This window comes from Heptranchias perlo, chromosome 1, assembly GCF_035084215.1.
Source record: "Heptranchias perlo isolate sHepPer1 chromosome 1, sHepPer1.hap1, whole genome shotgun sequence".
NCBI classification, from domain to species: Eukaryota; Metazoa; Chordata; class Chondrichthyes; order Hexanchiformes; family Hexanchidae; genus Heptranchias; species Heptranchias perlo.
In genome coordinates this window covers 160,364,541-160,382,277 of record NC_090325.1, presented here as the reverse complement: position 1 = coordinate 160,382,277, position 17,737 = coordinate 160,364,541, and the positions used below count along the sequence as shown (strand labels likewise).

Below are 17,737 nucleotides of genomic sequence, written 5' to 3'. Positions count from 1 at the left end.
TGTCACTGATCGGCTGCAGAACATTCTGAGGGGGGAGGGTGAACAGCCAGAGGTTGTGGCCCCTATCGGTTCCAATGATATAGGTAGAAAGAGGGACGAGGTCCTGCAGGCACATCCCTCTTTCTACCTATGTAAGGAGCTAGGAAAAGAATTAATAGGCAGGACCTCAAAGGTAGTAATCTCTGGATTACTCCCGGTGCCACGCGCTAGTGAGTATAGAAATAGGAATATAGAGCAGATAAATACGTGACTGGGGAGATGGTACAGGAGGGAGGGCTTTAGATTCCTGGGGCATTGGGACCGGCTCTGGGGGAAGTGAGACCTGTACAAGCTGGACGGGTTGCACCTCAGGGCCAGGATTAATATCCTTGCGGGGAGGTTTACTAGTGCTGTTGGGGAAGGTTTAACCTAGCTTGGCGGGTGGGGGAAACCTGAGTGTAGATTCAGATCAGACAGAATCAGAACTGGAAATGGAAGTTAGAAAATTATTAAGTGAGTTTGGAAGGCAGAGGAAACAAAGGTTAGAAACTAGACAATGAAGGAGTTCAGCAGGGCTTAATGGTATATACCTCAATGCAAGGAATTTAGTGAATAAGGCAGATGAGCTGAGGGCACAGATAGACACTTGGCGGTATGATATCATAGCTATTACAGAAACACGGGTTAAAGAGGGGCGGGAATGGCAGCTCAACGTTCCTGGTTACAGGGTTTTCAGAGGAGATGTAGAGGGGGATTAAAAAAGGAGGGGGATGGCAGTTTTGGTTAAAGAAACAATTACAGGTGTGAGGAGGGATGATATGTTAGAAGGATCATCAAATGAGGCCATATGGGTTGAGCTAAGGAACAAAAACGGGGCAGTCACACTACTGGGAGTGTACGACAGACCCCTAAACAGTCAGAGGGAGATAGAAGAGCAAATATGTAGGCAAATTTCTGAAGTGCAAAAACAATAGGGCAGTAATAGTAGGGGATGTCAACTACCATTAATATGAACTGGGATACAAACAGTGTGAAGGGTATAGAGGGCACAAAATTCTTAAATTGCATTCAGGAGAACTTTTTAAGCCAGTATATTGCAAGGCCAACAAAAGGGGCAATTCTGGATTTAGATTTTGGAAATGAAGCTGGGTAGATGGAAAGAGTAGCAGTGGGAGAGCATTTTGGTGGTAGTGATCATAATTCAGTTAGATTTAGCATAGTTATGGAAAAGGACAAAGATAGAACAGGAGTAAAAGTTCTCAATTGGGGAAAGGCCAATTTTACTAAGCTAAGAAGTGATTTAGCAAAAATGGACTGGAAACAGCTACTTGAAGGTAAATCAATGTCAGAGCAGTGGGAGGGATTCAAGGGGTACAGAGTAGTAAACATGTCACACAGGGTAAGAGAAGGCAAAAAAGGAAAGCTTATGTCAAACACTGAGAAGTCAAGACTACAGAAAGCCTAGAGGAGTATAGAAAGTGCAGGGGTGAAATTAAAAAAGAAATTAGGAAAGCAAAGAGAAGGCATGAAAAAATATTGGCAAGGAAAAACCAAAGATGTTTTAAAATACATTAAGAACAAAAGGATAATTAAGGAAAGAGTAGGGCATATTAGAGACCAAAAAGGTAACCTATGTGTGGAGGTGGAAGATGTTGGTATGGTTCTTAATGAATACTTTGCGTCCGTCTTCACAAAAAAGAGAGGGACAATGCAGACATTGTAGTTAAGGAGGAGGAATGTGAAATATTGGATGTGATAAACATAGTGAGAGGAAATATTAAGGGGATTAGCATCTTTGAAAGTAGATAAATCACCAGGACGGATGAAATGTATCCCAGGCTGTTTTTTTAAAAAAAAGCAAGGGGGGAAATAGCAGAGGCTCTGACCATCATTTTCCAATCCTCACTGGGTACAGGCGTGGTGCCGGAGGATTGGAGAACTGCTAACATTGTACCGTTGTTTAAAAAGGGAGCGAGGGATAGACAGAGTAATTACAGGCCAGTCAGTCTAACCTCAGTGGTGGACAAATTATTGGAAACAATTCTGAGGGATAGGATAAAGGACAGTCAGCCTGGATTTGTTAAAGGGAGATAGTGTCTGACTAACTTGATTGAATTTTGTGAGGAGGTAACAAGGAGGGTCGATAAGGATAGTGCGTTTGATGTAGTCTACTTGGATTTTAGCAAGTATTTTGACAAGGTCCCACATGGCAGACTGGTTAAAGAAGTACAAGCCCATGGGATCCAAGGGAAAGTGGCAAGTTGGATCCAAAATTGGCTCAGTGGCAGGAATCAAAGGGTAATGGTACACGGGTATTTTTGTGACTCGAAGTCTGTTTCCAGTGGGATTCCGCAGGGCTCAGTACTAGGTCCCTTGCTTTTTGTGGTATATATTAATGATTTGGACTTAAATGTAGGGGGCATGATTAAGAAGTTTGCAGATAATACAAAAATTGGCCGTGTGGTTGATAGTTAGGAGGAAAGCTGTAGACTGCAGGAAGATGTCATTTGACTGGTCAGATGGGCAGAAAAGTGCCAAATGGAATTGTGACATATTGCATTTGGAGAGGGCAAACAAGGCAAGTGAATACACAATAAATGGGTGGATACTGAGAGGTGTAGAGGAAGTGAAGGATCTTGGACTGCATGTCCACAGATCCCTGAAGGTAGCAGGACAGATAGATAAGGTGGTTAAGAAGGCATATGGAATACTTTCCTTTATTAGCCGAGGCATAGAATATAAGAGCAGGGAGGTTATGCTAGAACTGTATAAAACACTAGTTAGGCCACGGCTTGAGTACTGCGTACAGTTCTGGTCACCACATTACAGGAAGGATATAATTGCACTAGAGCGGGTACAGAGGATGTTGCCAGAACTGGAGAATTTTAGCTATGAGGAAAGATTGGACAGGCTGGGGTTGTTTTCTTTGGAACAGAGGAGGCTGAATGGTGATTTAATTGAGGTGTACAAACTTATGAGGGGCCTAGATAGAGTGGATAGGGACCTATTTCCCTTAGCAGAGAGGTCAATAACCAGGGGGCATAGATTTAAAGTTATTGGTAGAAGGATTAGGGGGGAGCTAAGGAAATATTTTTTCACCAAGAGGGTGGTAGGGGTCTGGAACGCACTGCCTAGAAGGGTGGTAGAGGCAGAAACCCTCAACTCATTTAAAAAGTACCTGGACATGCACCTGAAGTGCCATAACCAACAAGGCTACAGACCAAGTTCTGGAAAGTGGGATTAGGCTGGATGGCTCATTTTTAGCCGGCGCGAACACGGTGGGCCGAATGGCCACCTCCTGTGCCGTAAATTTTCTATGATTCGAAGAGGAAATTTTCATTGAAACACAAACTGAATCAATCAAGAAGTCTGTAGTCTGAAAATTGTGAGACTGCCTCACTAGCCTGTTACCAAGAAGACCACAAGATTTGCAATATTGTATAGGCATGGTGCAAGATTTGGCTTTAGCTGGCTGTTAAACTCCCTCTGCAAAATGACGAGTTCTAAGGAGACAGCCACTAAATCAAAACATGATTTTCGTTATTGTATTTCTCTTTAAAACATTGCTCTTCTATGGCCATAATGTGGGTTATAGAACTAAAACATTGCCAGCTGAGAAATGGGAGCTCTGCAGGGAGTCAGTTGACTGAGTGGATTCAGCTGAAGCAACGACAGACAGACAGACAGACAAACTAACTTTGGGAACCATGAAAGTGACTGCAGCCATCAGATCAAGTATCTGCAGAGTAATGCATCCTAAAATCTTTGGTCTTGCTTGAGGATCTACTGCATGGCTGTATCATTGACCTATCAATGAGCCAGTTGTCTAGCTCCAGAGACATCTTGAGAAATCCCAGGGATCATCAGTAAGCACTTTGCAAAGACCCTGAGGAAAAGTTGATGGGAAGTACCTAGTATGGTAGTTTTGTATCCTGAAAGTGAACCTAAGAAACCTGTGCTCCTAAAGCCAAGTGGCAATATGGATGTGCATTCTTTTGGTTTCTAACAATCAACCAGTCTCTCAACATACCGAATAAATAATCTAAGGTATTGTTACAACAAAGGAGGGCTTGCTATTTTTTTTGAAAATTTGCTACATGGTGATTAAGGCTTTTTAAAAAGAAATCCACTCAACTTGAATTATGCTGGCAGGGCATAGGAGTGCCCAGATTACTTCTGATTGGCTGCAGTTTGTGTCACAGTCTAGGATTTTCTTTTTTTTAAACTTTCTCCTGCCATTTTCAACTTTGGAACGGCAGGCCTGCAAGCTCTGCACTGCTGTAGTAGCCTTGGCTGTGTGTCTCTGCTTCTCTCGTTTTATTGGCCCACTGCAATTGACTGAGTGACTTCAGCGGAGCTCTGCCATTGTTCTGGTCAGTGGCCCCATTGACTTTCTTGCTACTTTATTCCATCCTCCAAACTCTTCAGGCCATGTTGAATAGGGGAAAGAGAGGTAAGGAAAATCAGGAATAGGAACCCTTTAAAAAGTGTACTAAGCTAAGTGTAGCTTTGAGCTATCACTGTGATTTGATTTCTGATGCTTGCTACTTATTTTAACAACATTGCTGGTTTTATTGAAAAGAGGATCAGCTGGAACTATTTTGGCAATGAGTAAACTAAACTGCAAATGTTTAATGGAGAAGGAAAAGAGAGGCTGAAAGCATCACGGTGCTGTGGTTCCTGCTTTTCTCTTCTTCCCTTCACCTGCCCCAAAGCCTATGGCTAGAGCGGTTAAATTGAACCAGCAATTGAATTGTGCCAAGTAATCTCGGGTGCTATTGCTTCCTGAGAACATGTTTGCATAAAACTGTACAAATTTAATATCATAAACAAGAGGGAGGACCAGTCACCCAAAACCAGCTAGAGCCAGGAGGGACACAGTAAAAAGTAAAATTACATTTTTCTAATGTAATAGCACAGTTAGGAGTATCAGAGAGGCTTGTTCCTCCACTCTAAGGTTGGTAATAATGCCACCTCTGCTAATGCCACATAAAGCTACCGTCCCAACCTTTCAGTTCCAGACTGAGTTGCCATCAGAAAAGTTCTCATTTAATAGTGGGGAAATATAGTGTTATTGAGCCATACAAACCAGGGCGGTTCCACATTCTGGTTGAATAGGCTTCTTTGGCAGAAGGGGAAGAATAATGGCCTCGATATTAACCCTCTCACCATGGGCGGGAGAGGGGAAGGGCTGGGGGGGTTTAAAATGTGAAATACACGGAGCCCGACCCCAACACGCTGCGTACACACCCGCCGCCGTTTTTGCGACGGCGGATATCGGGGTGTCAGAGGTTCCTGCCATAGAGAGGCGGTACGCTTATTAACATATTTAAATTGGGCTCCTACAATGCAATTGAGAGCTCAAATTGAAATTAACTGGTGCTGCATGGTATTCCCAGGGGTTGGGAAAGTCGCTGGTGAAGCGGAGGCAAGATTGACCTGTTGGAAGACCAGTGCTTCTGAAAGCTAAGTTGTCACATCAGGTAGTTGCTGGGCTCTGTAGCCTCAGACAGCCACACATTACCAGTGGCTGTGAAAGTCACCACCAATTTCTTTGCCTCTGGCTCCGTCCAAGCCTCTACCGGAGACATAGCGAGGGTGTCGCAGTTGGCTGCACATAATGAAAAAGGTAAGTGATGGATGGATTGTTTGCCAGGGCTGGGCGGTACATATGCTTCTCCTGTGATGACAGTAGCCATCTACTGTCATCACAGGAGATTTGCGTCTCTGGCTGGCTTCCCATAGATGCAGGGTGCCATCGATTTCACACACGTGGCAATCCGAGCAGTCCCAGATCAACCAGGAGCATTTATCGGGCACAAGGGATTTCATTCCATCAATGTAAAGCTGGTGTGCAACCACAGAAAAAAGGTTCATGCTGGTCTGTGCCAGATTCCCTGGAATCTGCCATGATGTAACAATTTTATGATTCTATCACGGAAGGAGGCCATCAAGTCCGTGCCTGCTCTCTGCAAGAGCAATCCAGCTAGTCCCACTCCCCTGCCCTATCCCTGTAACCTTGCAATTTTTTTCTCTTCGAGACTTATCCAATTCCCTTTTTAAAGCCACAATTGAATCTGCCTCCACCACCCCTCAGGCAGTGCATTCCAGATCACAACCATTCGCTATGTAAAAAGTTTTTTCTCATGTCTCCTTCTGTTCTTTAGTCAATCACCTTAAATCTATGTCCTCTGGTTCTTGAACCCTCCGCCAATGGGAGCAGTTTCTCTCTATCGACTCTGTCCAGACCCTTCATGATTTTGAATACTTCTATCAAATCTCCTCTCAACCTTCTCTGCTCTAAGGAGAACAACCCCAGCTTCTCCAGTCAATGCACGTAACTGAAATCCCTCATCCATGGAATCATTCTGGATGCTTTCATACTGCGGCAATCTAACATCCCCAGTATACCTGAAACGAACCTTAAAGGGTGGCTGCTAGGTGACAAAGGATACCCCCTTCAAACCTAGCTGATGACACCTTTGAGGAACCCCACCAAGAGTGCTCAAGTCAACTCAAGCTGACTTATAGGAGATGTGGGTCTGAGATTAATGCTGTCACCCTGCTCCAATGCACTACCAATCTCGCCATCTCCAATGCTCAGGGAGGCAGATATGCCGCTAAACTCCAAAGCCTCTGTGGGAGTCCACCTCCGGTCCTCGTTCTCTCCCTGACGTTCTCTGCAAGAACATAAGAAATAGGAGCAGGAGTAGGCCAATCGGCCCCTCGAGCCTGCTCCGCCATTCAATAAGATCATGGCTGATCTGATCCTAACCTCAAATTTAAATTCATGTCCAATTTCCTGCCCGCTCCCCATAACCCCTAATTCCCTTTATCTCTAGGAAACTGTCGATTTCTGTTTTAAATTTATTTAATGATGTAGCTTCCACAGCTTCCTGGGGCAGCAAATTCCACAGACCTACTACCCTCTGAGTGAAGAAGTTTCTCCCCATCTCAGTTTTGAAAGAGCAGCCCCTTATTCCAAGATTATGCCCCCTAGTTCTAGTTTCACCCATCCTTGGGAACATCCTTACCGCATTCACCCGATCAAGCTCCTTCACAGTCTTATATGTTTCAATAAGATCGCCTCTCATTCTTCTGAACTCCAACGAGTAGAGTCCCAATCTACTCATATGTCCGCCCCCTCATCCCCGGGATTAACCGAGTGAACCTTCTTTGTACTGCCTCGAAAGCAAGTATGTCTTTTCTTAAGTATGGACACCAAAACTGTATGCAGTATTCCAGGTGCGGTCTCACCAATACCTTATATAACTGCAGCAATACCTCCCTGTTTTTATATTCTATCCCCCTAGCAATAAAAGCCAACATTCCATTGGCCTTCTTGATCACCTGCTACACCTGCATACTAACTTTTTGATTTTCTTGCACTAGGACCCCCAGATCCCTTTGTACTGCAGTACTTTCCAGTTTCTCGCCTTTAAGATAATAACTTGCTCTCTGATTTTTCCTGCCAAAGTGCATAACCTCACATTTTCCAATATTGTATTGCATCTGCCAAATCTCCACCCACTCACCCAGCCTGTCTATATCCCCTTGTAGGTTTTTTATGTCCTCCTCACTCTCTACTTTCCCTCCCATCTTTGTATCATCTGCAAACTTTGATATGTTACACTCGGTCCCGTCCTCCAAATAGTTAATATAGATTGTAAAGAGTTAGGGACCCAGCACCGACCCCTGCGGAACACCACTGGCTACTGGTTGCCAGTCAGAGAATGAACCATTTATCCCAACTCTCTGCTTCCTGTTAGATAACCAATCCTCCACCCATGCCAGAATATTACCCCCAATCCAGTGATTCTTTATCTTGAGCAATAATCTTTTATGTGGCACCTTCTGGAAGTCTAAATACACTACGTCCACTGGTTCCCCTTTATCCACCCTGTACGTTATGTCCTCAAAGAACTCAAGCAAATTTGTCAGACATGACTTCCCCTTCGTAAAGCCATGCTGACTTTGTCCTATTAAATTATGTTTATCCAAATGTTCCGCTACTGTCTCCTTAATAATAGACTCCAAAATTTTAAAAGGGTGGCACAACAGACCTATGAGTGGCTCTGAGGCATGTGTGCATCTGATGGATGCAGTGCATTTGGTGAGAGTGACAATCAGGCAGATACATCATGAGTGGCACTGGTGTGAATTTGAGGAACGCGTTGATGGTGCCATTTGAGGAAGTCACCCTGAGAATTGGGTGAGTTGACAGATTACATGAGAACTGGGGTGACTGGCAGTGGTGGATGGAGGAAGGGGGAAGTGAGTAGAGTGAGGGCGAAAGGATGTGCATGTCAGCAGAACAATGGGTGCTATTGAAAGTTAAATGGGTGTGAGGAGTGCTGTGAATGGAATACACTTCACAAGACAGAGAGAGAGGGGGTGCACTGCAGGATGTAGGTACATCTGTAACTTTGCTCACCTTTCCTGACCCAGTCAGGAGCCAGTTTCCTGCACTGGATCCAGATCCTCATGGTCATGCTCCTGTTGCTCACTCCCTGTGCCACCTCCAGCCATGCTTTCTTAGTGGTGGCAGCAGGTTCTTTTCCATTGGTGGGAAAGAGCACTTCCCACCTAGCCCTTACTGTACTCCTCAGAACATCCCTCGCTGAACCTGGGTGCAGCCTTTGCTCTCTTCACAGACATGTCCCTCAGTATTCTCCTTCAAATAGTTCTCTTGCAATCTCCAAACATCCTCCTCCTCCTCCTCATCTGTGAACTGGGCCTTTAAATAGTCGCGGTGAAATCGGGACTGCGTTATGCCTACTCACGCGCGTTGGAGATGCGAAACCCTGAAGTAAAATGGTAACGAAGCATACATGTGGAAATCAGATATTCCTTCATGTTGTGCATTCATCACCCGCAATCAGCGTTCCCGCCTCCCGCCTCCCCCCCCCCCCCCCCCCCCCCCCCCATTAACATCAGGACAGGATTCCTGCTTTTGATCACTGGCAGGTTTGGATTTGATTATGATGCTCACAATAGTACAATTGCTAACTCGACTCACAGTGCCAGAAGGCTGACTGTGTTGTTGAACTACACGCCAGCCAAAGTCATCACCTTCAGAAGAGACGGGGGAGGAATTAGGGTAATGATTAGCACCTGGTCACAAATTTGAATTTTTTTGTGAATTCGCAACTTACAACTGAATTTCTAAAATGGTAAGTGAGAGCCATTTAAAAAGAAATCAATTCAATTTTAGTTATGCTGGCAAGGGTGGAAGGCCTGGGTTCCTTCTGATTGACTGTAGTTTGTGTCAGCTGGCCAAACCTCTCTGTTCAGCACAGTCTGGGAGAAGTAGAGAATATGAACCAGAATGGAGATGAGAAGGAGAAAACTAAAAAAAAAAGGGACAGAGAATGTGAATGAAAAAAGGGAAGAGAAAATTAAGGAAGGGAGAGAGAGAGAGAGATGATGAACTGGAAGAGAGGAGAGAGAATGTGGACTAAATAAGGAAATTGTGAGAACCAAAAAATGTGAATTACATAAGTGGGAGAGACAAAAGAGGAGTGGGGAGGGAAAGAAAAGAGGGAGTGAGAAGGGAAGTTGGAAAAAGAAAAGGGGAAGGAGGTGTAATAGAAGAGAGTGAGAAGAGGAATGAAGAGAAGGTGAGAAGGGAAGGAGGAAAGGAAAAGGGAAGAAGGACAGAGATTGAAACAAGTGAAGAGGCTTTTTTTTTGAGTTACCAGTATCCCTATAATTGGAGAGGTGTGTGAGGACAAGTTTTCTTTTTAGTAGATTTGAGCAATTGTAAAAAGTTTTGCGATTGTCTTGCTTATATTTATTGCCAAGGACGGATTTGTAAATGGCAAACTATAAAATATATAATTTTGCTACAGAGCTTCAGCATCTTGCTGCAACAAAATTAGTATGCCCAACCCTGCACTATCTTGAACCTTTCCCATTTGAAGAACTGGTTTAATACTGTGAGATCAGGTTTTTTTCCCCCTCTGTCTCAATACTAGGAGTAAATATCTGCTCTTGCTCAGGATGAAATCTTTGAATTGCTTTTAATGCTAATAGTTGTTCATTTCAGCGGATACCTTTTGAGAGTTTTTTGTGAATGATTACAGGATACCTATCTTATGGTTTCTAGTAACTATTTCTGGAGTGGCCTCTAATTAAACTGCTGTGAATTGCTGCAAGCAGTTGCCTACCTGAGAAATGCTAAATGAGCAATTTGTGGTACTAGATTCATAGGTTGGTCAGCTGTGAGTGCATCTGGATGTGGGGCCTACCTTGGAATGTTATTCATAGGGTATTGTTCTCAAAAACCCTAGCCATATCCATATGGTGCTGCTACATTAAATTTTGACAGACCATATAAGCTGAACTGTCTGTCTGAGTGGGCTCGACTTTTGTGAGCCATTCCTGAAATTGCTTGCAGATTCTGCTAATGGTTCTTACACTTGACTCCCATAAATACCATTCCATCAAAAAGGAGTTGTGACAGTAGTTTCATGGGAGTGATGCTAAACAGCCATTCCATGTCGTGAAGCAAACCACTAAATGTCATGGATTTTGCCTCCAAGTCCAAGGTGTGTACAGCTAACTTCCTAAGGTGTGGAGGTCTGAATTTGCTCTTCAATAAAGATTGGAGGTGCTTTGCAACTGGGACGACCATCTACTTTTCCCACCATTTAAAGTTTGATGGTCAAGCTTGCTCAACGGACTTCCATATAGAGCTATTTAGACGCCTGTAAAAATAAGTGCTGAATGAGTTCATAAGTTTGGGTTCATCGTCAGGTGGCTTGGAATTAAAATTATGTGCAAAAACTAGAAGGATGACTTTTTGAATCAGCAATTGCCTCTACTTATAAACAGGATCCTGTTTGCTTTAATGACAGCCTTGTCAACTTGTCCTGCCACTTTCACAAGATTTATGTACGTAATCCCCCAGATCTCTCTGTTCCTGCACCCCCTTTAAAATTGTACCATTTACTTTATATTGCCTCTCCTCATTCTTCCTTCCAAAATCACTTCACTCTGCTCTGCAATGCATTTCCCTGGGGGATAGCACTGTGGACTTCCCTCCAGTCTGAAAAACAACCGTTCACCATTGCGCTCTGCTTTCTGTCCCTTATCCAATTTCATATCCACGCTGCCAGTGCCCCTTTAATCCCACGGGCTTCAATTTTGCTAACAAGTCTATTATGTGGTACTTTATTAAACGCCTTTGGAAAGTCCAGATACACAACATCAACCACACTACCATCATCAACCCTCTCCATTACTTTATCAAAGAACTCTCCTATCTTCATTATAGGCCAAAGAAACATTTGGGCCCAGATTTCCTGCTTCAGGAATGTTCTGCCTGCTCCATGATCTCCACCGACACATGAGATTTTGCACCAGAATTAACAGCAGATGCAGGGATGTTTAGCTAATAGGTTAAGGACTGTATACATAGAATAACACAGAATGTACAACACAGAAACAGGCCATTCAGCCCAAATGGTCCGTGCCGGTGTTTATGCTCCACACGAGCCTACTTCATCTATCCCTATTAACATGTCCTTCTATTCCTTTCTCCCTCATGTATTTATCTAGCTTCCCCTTACATGCGTCTATGCTATTCACTTCAACTACTCCTTGTGGTAGTAAGTTCTACATTCTTATCACTGCCTGGATAAGGATGTTCCTCCTGAATTCCTAATGATTAATTGGTGATTATCTTATATTTATGGCCCCTTGTCTTGGAGTACCCCCGCAAGTGGAAACATCTTCTGTACGTCTACCCAGCAAACGCTTTCATAATCGTAAAGACCTCAGCCTTCCCTTTTCTAGTGAAAAGAGCCCCAGCCTGTTCAGTCTTTCTTGATAGGTATAACCCCTCAGTTCTGGTATCATCCTTGTAAATCTTTCTTGCAGCTTCTCTGGTGCCTCTATATCCATTTTTATAAAATGAAGACCAGAACTGTGCACAGTACTCCAAGGGAGGTCTAACCAAGGTTAAACATAACTTCTGCTTTTCAATTCTATCCCTCTAGAAATAAACCCCAGTGCTTTTTTATGGCCTTACTCTCCTATCTTCATTATGGGCCAAAGAAATATTTGGGCCTAAATGTCGCTACTTTGTGATTTGTGTATCTATACCCCAGATCCCTTTGCTCCCCCACCCCATTCAGACTCTTATTTTTGAAGGAGTACGTGGCCTCCTTATTCTTCCTACCAAAATGCATATCGCAATATTAATGCCTTAGGAGTGCTGGGCATCACAAACGCCATTGCCTTCCTGACATCCAGCTTGGTGAGCAAATGGATTTAAAACTTTAAAGGCTGCACTGCCTAGTATAATCCATCACAGAGCAGTTGATTGCCCAGGAAAATATGAGTTTAAAAACAAATTTTAGTTTGTTTCCTTCACTGATGTTGCTTGCCAAGCAATGCTGTTGAAAGTCTCAGGAGCAGGGCAGAAGGAGGTGAATGGGTGCAAACCCCACACTGCCACTGATCCAGTGGGACTATTATTGGATTAGAAAGGCTGAACCTAAGTGTCTGAAAAATTTGATCACTGATTCTGCTTGCTGAATTCACTCCTCCCAACATTTCATGGGAGACCAGGTACTTGGGTACTTCCACATCTTGGAGGCAGAGCAATAATTTTTCCAAGTAAGACTGCCACGACGCTCTCCTGTAGGAGGATAGTTGAGAGCTCAGGAGTGAGATTATGTTCCAAAAGGAAGATAGTCTTAAATCTGAACAAAGATCAAAATCACCAGTGTGGTTCAGAGCCTCAATTGAACTGATTATACAAGAATAGACTAGAGAAACCAAGGTTCAAAAATGATAAAAAGTAATTAAGCCTAGATTAGGACTTGTGTGAATCAGAGTACAACATAATGTCCAAAGCCAACAGATAAATTTTACACTAAACACTCCAGACCAGGGTACTAACATTTGAGTCACAGCCATCTATGAGTGAATGGGATTGATTGTTGAAAGTGTGAACTGAGGACACAATTAAGGACCTCACCCATAATAGTGTTCAGGTATATAAAAATGGGGGGAAATCCAGGTTCATGCATAGATATTAATGACAGTTATGTCAGTTAGTGACAGGATGCCAGACATCTTAGATGGAACAAAAGAAAGAGGCTTACTCGGTCTCTGGAGAAAGACATCCTTCTTGAAGGAAGGCAACAACGGTCTTCATCCTCATAAGGGCTAATGTCTCATGTTTTAAAAGGTGAATTCAGGGATACTAACCTAAAGGAACCAACCATGATGCTTAAGGAAAGGAAATGGCAGTGAGGAGAGCACCTGGAGAATCTGGGGACAGGTTTCATGCCAAGTCTCTGCTGACTGCAGAAAGGAAAATAGATGTACAATTCCCTCTCCCAACCCTAAAGTTCATTGCAAAAGCCTAAGATCCATGTAAAAGGTAGTCACAGGTACACAATGAGGAAAAATACAACAAAACTCTGATCACAAAGGTAATCACAGGTGAGGAAGGCCATTCAATTTATCCTTCCGGAGAAACCTATGATCACAGCAGTTTATGATTCCAGAGTTTTAATCTCCACTACAATACCCAGAAGCCATTCACTCTTTTTAAGTGCTTTCTTACATTCGTCCTGAGCTTGCCTTTTCTCAGTTTGTACCTATGTCCCCTTGTCCTGCAGTCGTGATTTAACTTGAAATAATGCTCAAGATTAACCTTTTCACTTAATATCTTGGAGATATACAATGTTTTTTTCATTTGCCTCCTTTTGAAGCAGAACAGTCCAAATTTTCCTAACCTTTCTTCATAACTTAGCTTTCTTGTCTGAGCACCTTTAGCACAAACTTGGACTCTGCTGAGCTATACTGCAGAATCAGTATTCTGGTTGCTTTGTTAATTGTTGCTGTGCAGTAATTGAACTTGGCAGTATAGAGTCTATCACTTCAAAATCCCTTTCAGCATCTCCTCTAACTAGTTCATCACATGGAGAACAACCACTACATGAACAATCCAAATAAACAGAACCTAATTAACACCTATGTTTTCATTCAGTTAAATCAACAAATTTTGCACTATGAAAAGGCATAACCTGTGTTTGTGTACCTTCCCAGGTATTAGGGGACCAAATTATTTTTGTGACACGACCTGATAAGAAGAAGATTCTCTTCTATAACGACAAGAGCTGCCAGTTCACAATGGATGAAGGTAGAGCTTTTGTTTTTTAATGAATGCATTGTTTGGTAGCTTCATTCCAGTTCATAGGAGCTTTTCACAGCACACACCTACCTTCAATTTGGTAAATGTAAAGAATCTTACAACACCAGGTTATAGTCCAACAAATTTATTTGAAAATCACAAGCTTTCGGAGGCTTTCTCCTTCGTCAGGTGAATGTGGAAATGAAATCCTTGAACGTTTCGCATTTATATTCAGAGAACAATACCTGGTGATTACAGATAATCTTTCCAACCGCCAGTTGTCAAGGCAATCAAAGTGTTCAGACAGAGGTGTTACCGACAGGACCACCGAATATACAAACGGCCAGAACACAAAACAGAGAGACAGACAGAAAATGACCCGTTGTATTAAAAACAGATAGCTTTTATTCGCTGGTGGGGTTACGTGTAGCGTGACATGAACCCAAGATCCCGGTTGAGGCCGTCCTCATGGGTGCGGAACTTGGCTATCAATTTCTGCTCGACGATTTTGCGTTGTCGTGTGTCTCGAAGGCCGCCTTGGAGAACGCTTACCCGAAGATCAGTGGCTGAATGTCCTTGACTGCTGAAGTGTTCCCCGACTGGGAGGGAACCTTCACCTTCGATAACCAGTTCTTTACCCAAACACACGGAACAGCCATGGGGACCAAATTCGCACCCAAATACGCCAACATTTTCATGCACAAGTTCGAGCAGGACTTCTTCACTGCACAGGACCTCCAACCAACGATATACACCAGATACATCGACGACATTTTCTTTCTATGGACCCACGGCGAAGAATCACTGAAGAGACGACACGATAACATCAACAAATTCCATCCCACCATCAAGCTCACCATGGACTACTCCTCAGAATTGGTTTCTTTCTTGGACACACGAATCTCCATCAAACACGGGCACCTCAGCACCTCACTCGACCGCAAGCCCACAGACAACCTCACGATGCTCCACTTTTCCAGCTTCCACCCTAACCACGTCAAAGAGGCCATCCCCTATGGACAGGCCCTGCGAATACACAGGATCTGCTCAGACGAGGAGGAACGCGATGGACACCGACAGATGCTGAAAGACGCCCTTGTAAGAACGGGATATGACGCTCGACTCGTCGATCGACAGTTCCGACAGGCCATAGCGAAAAATCGCATAGACCTCCTCAGAAGACTAACACGGGACGCAACCAACAGAGTACCCTTCGTCGTCCAGTACTTCCCCGGAGCGGAGAAACTACGCCATGTTCTCCGCAGCCTTCAACATGTCATCGATGACGAAGAACACCTCGCTAAGGCCATCCCCACACCTCCACTACTCGCCTTCAAGCAGCCACCCAACCTCAAACAGTCCATCGTTCGCAGCAAATTACCCAGCTTTCAGGAGAACAGCGTCCACGACACCACACAACCCTGCCACAGCAACCTCTGCAAGACATGCCAGATCATCGACACACATACCAACATCACACGAGAGGACACCACCCACCAGGTACATGGTTCATACTCCTGTGACTCGGCCAACGTTGTCTACCTCATACGTTGCAGGAAAGGATGCCCCGGAGCATGGTACATTGGCGAGACCATGCAGACACTGCGACAACGGATGAACGGACACCGCGCAACAATCGCCAGACAGGAGGGTTCCCTCCCAGTCGGGGTACACTTCAGCAGTCAAGGACATTCAGCCACCGACCTTCGGGTAAGCGTTCTACAAGGCGGCCTTCGAGACACACGACAACGCAAAATTGTCGAGCAGAAATTGATAGCCAAGTTCCGCACCCATGAGGACGGCCTCAACCGGGATCTTGGGTTCATGTCACGCTACACGTAACCCCACCAGCGAATAAAAGCTATCTGTTTTTAATACAACGGGTCATTTTCTGTCTGTCTCTCTGTTTTGTGTTCTGGCCGTTTGTATATTTGGTGGTCCTGTCGGTAACACCTCTCTGTCTGAACACTTTGATTGCCTTGACAACGGGCGGTTGGAAAGATTATCTTTTTTTAATTTTTTTTATTCGTTCACGGGATGTGGGCGTCGCTGGCAAGGCCGGCATTTATTGCCCATCCCTAATTGCCCTTGAGAAGGTGGTGGTGAGCCGCCTTCTTGAACCGCTGTAGTCCGTGTGGTGACGGTTCTCCCACAGTGCTGTTAGGAAGGGAGTTCCAGGATTTTGACCCAGCGACAATGAAGGAACGGCGATATATTTCCAAGTCGGGATGGTGTGTGACTTGGAGGGGAACGTGCAGGTGGTGTTGTTCCCATGCGCCTGCTGCCCTTGTCCTTCTAGGTGGTAGAGGTTGCGGGTTTGGGAGGTGCTGTCGAAGAAGCCTTGGCGAGTTGCTGCAGTGCATCCTGTGGATGGTGCACACTGCAGCCACAGTGCGCCAGTGGTGAAGGGAGTGAATGTTTAGGGTGGTGGATGGGGTGCCAATCAAGCGGGCTGCTTTATCTTGGATGGTGTCGAGCTTCTTGAGTGTTGTTGGAGCTGCACTCATCCAGGCAAGTGGAGAGTATTCCATCACACTCCTGACTTGTGCCTTGTAGATGGTGGAAAGGCTTTGGGGAGTCAGGAGGTGAGTCACTCGCCGCAGAACACCCAGCCTCTGACCTGCTCTCGTAGCCACAGTATTTATATGGCTGGTCCAGTTAAGTTTCTGGTCAATGGTGACCCCCAGGATGTTGATGGTGGGGGATTCGGCGATGGTAATGCCGTTGAATGTCAAGGGGAGGTGGTTAGACTCTCTTGTTGGAGATGGTCATTGCCTGGCACTTATCTGGCGCGAATGTTACTTGCCACTTATCAGCCCAAGCCTGGATGTTGTCCAGGTCTTGCTGCATGCGGGCACGGACTGCTTCATTATCTGAGGGGTTGCGAATGGAACTGAACACTGTGCAGTCATCAGCGAACATCCCCATTTCTGACCTTATGATGGAGGAAAGGTCATTGATGAAGCAGCTGAAGATGGTTGGGCCGAGGACACTGCCCTGAGGAACTCCTGCAGCAATGCCCTGGGGCTGAGATGCTTGGCCTCCAACAACCACTACCATCTTCCTTTGTGCTAGGTATGACTCCAGCCACTGGAGAGTTTTCCCCCAGATTCCCATTGACTTCAATTTTACTGGGGCTCCTTGGTGCCACACTCGGTCAAATGCTGCCTTGATGTCAAGGGCAGTCACTCTCACCTCACCTCTGGAATTCAGCTCTTTAGTCCATGTTTGGACCAAGGCTGTAATGAGGTCTGGAGCAGAGTGGTCCTGGCGGAACCCAAACTGAGCATCGGTGAGCAGGTTATTGGTGAGTAAGTGCCGCTTGATAGCACTGTCGACGACACCTTCCATCACTTTGCTGATGATTGAGAGTAGACTGATGGGGCGGTAATTGGCCGGATTGGATTTGTCCTGCTTTTTGTGGACAGGACATACCTGGGCAATTTTACATTTTGTCGGGTGGATGCCAGTGTTGTAGCTGTACTGGAACAGCTTGGCTAGAGGCGCAGCTAGTTCTGGAGCACAAGTCTTCAGCACGACAGCTGGGATGTTGTCGGGGCCCATAGCCTTTGCTGTATCCAGTGCACTCAGCCGTTTCTTGATATC

The 17,737-nt window shown here is 44.8% G+C and overlaps 1 protein-coding gene across 5 annotated transcripts in view; it reads left to right on the top strand.

The window, feature by feature from the left end:
- gtf2e2 (general transcription factor IIE, polypeptide 2, beta) overlaps nucleotides 1-17,737 on the top strand; it is a 210,427-nt gene that overhangs the window by 155,348 nt on the left and 37,342 nt on the right. For all 5 annotated transcript variants that reach the window (XM_067992906.1, XM_067992898.1, XM_067992889.1 and 2 more), the window contains one exon: nucleotides 14,047-14,140. In XM_067992906.1, the coding sequence (XP_067849007.1) occupies nucleotides 14,047-14,140 (94 nt within the window). The remainder of the gene's footprint in view (nucleotides 1-14,046; nucleotides 14,141-17,737) is intronic.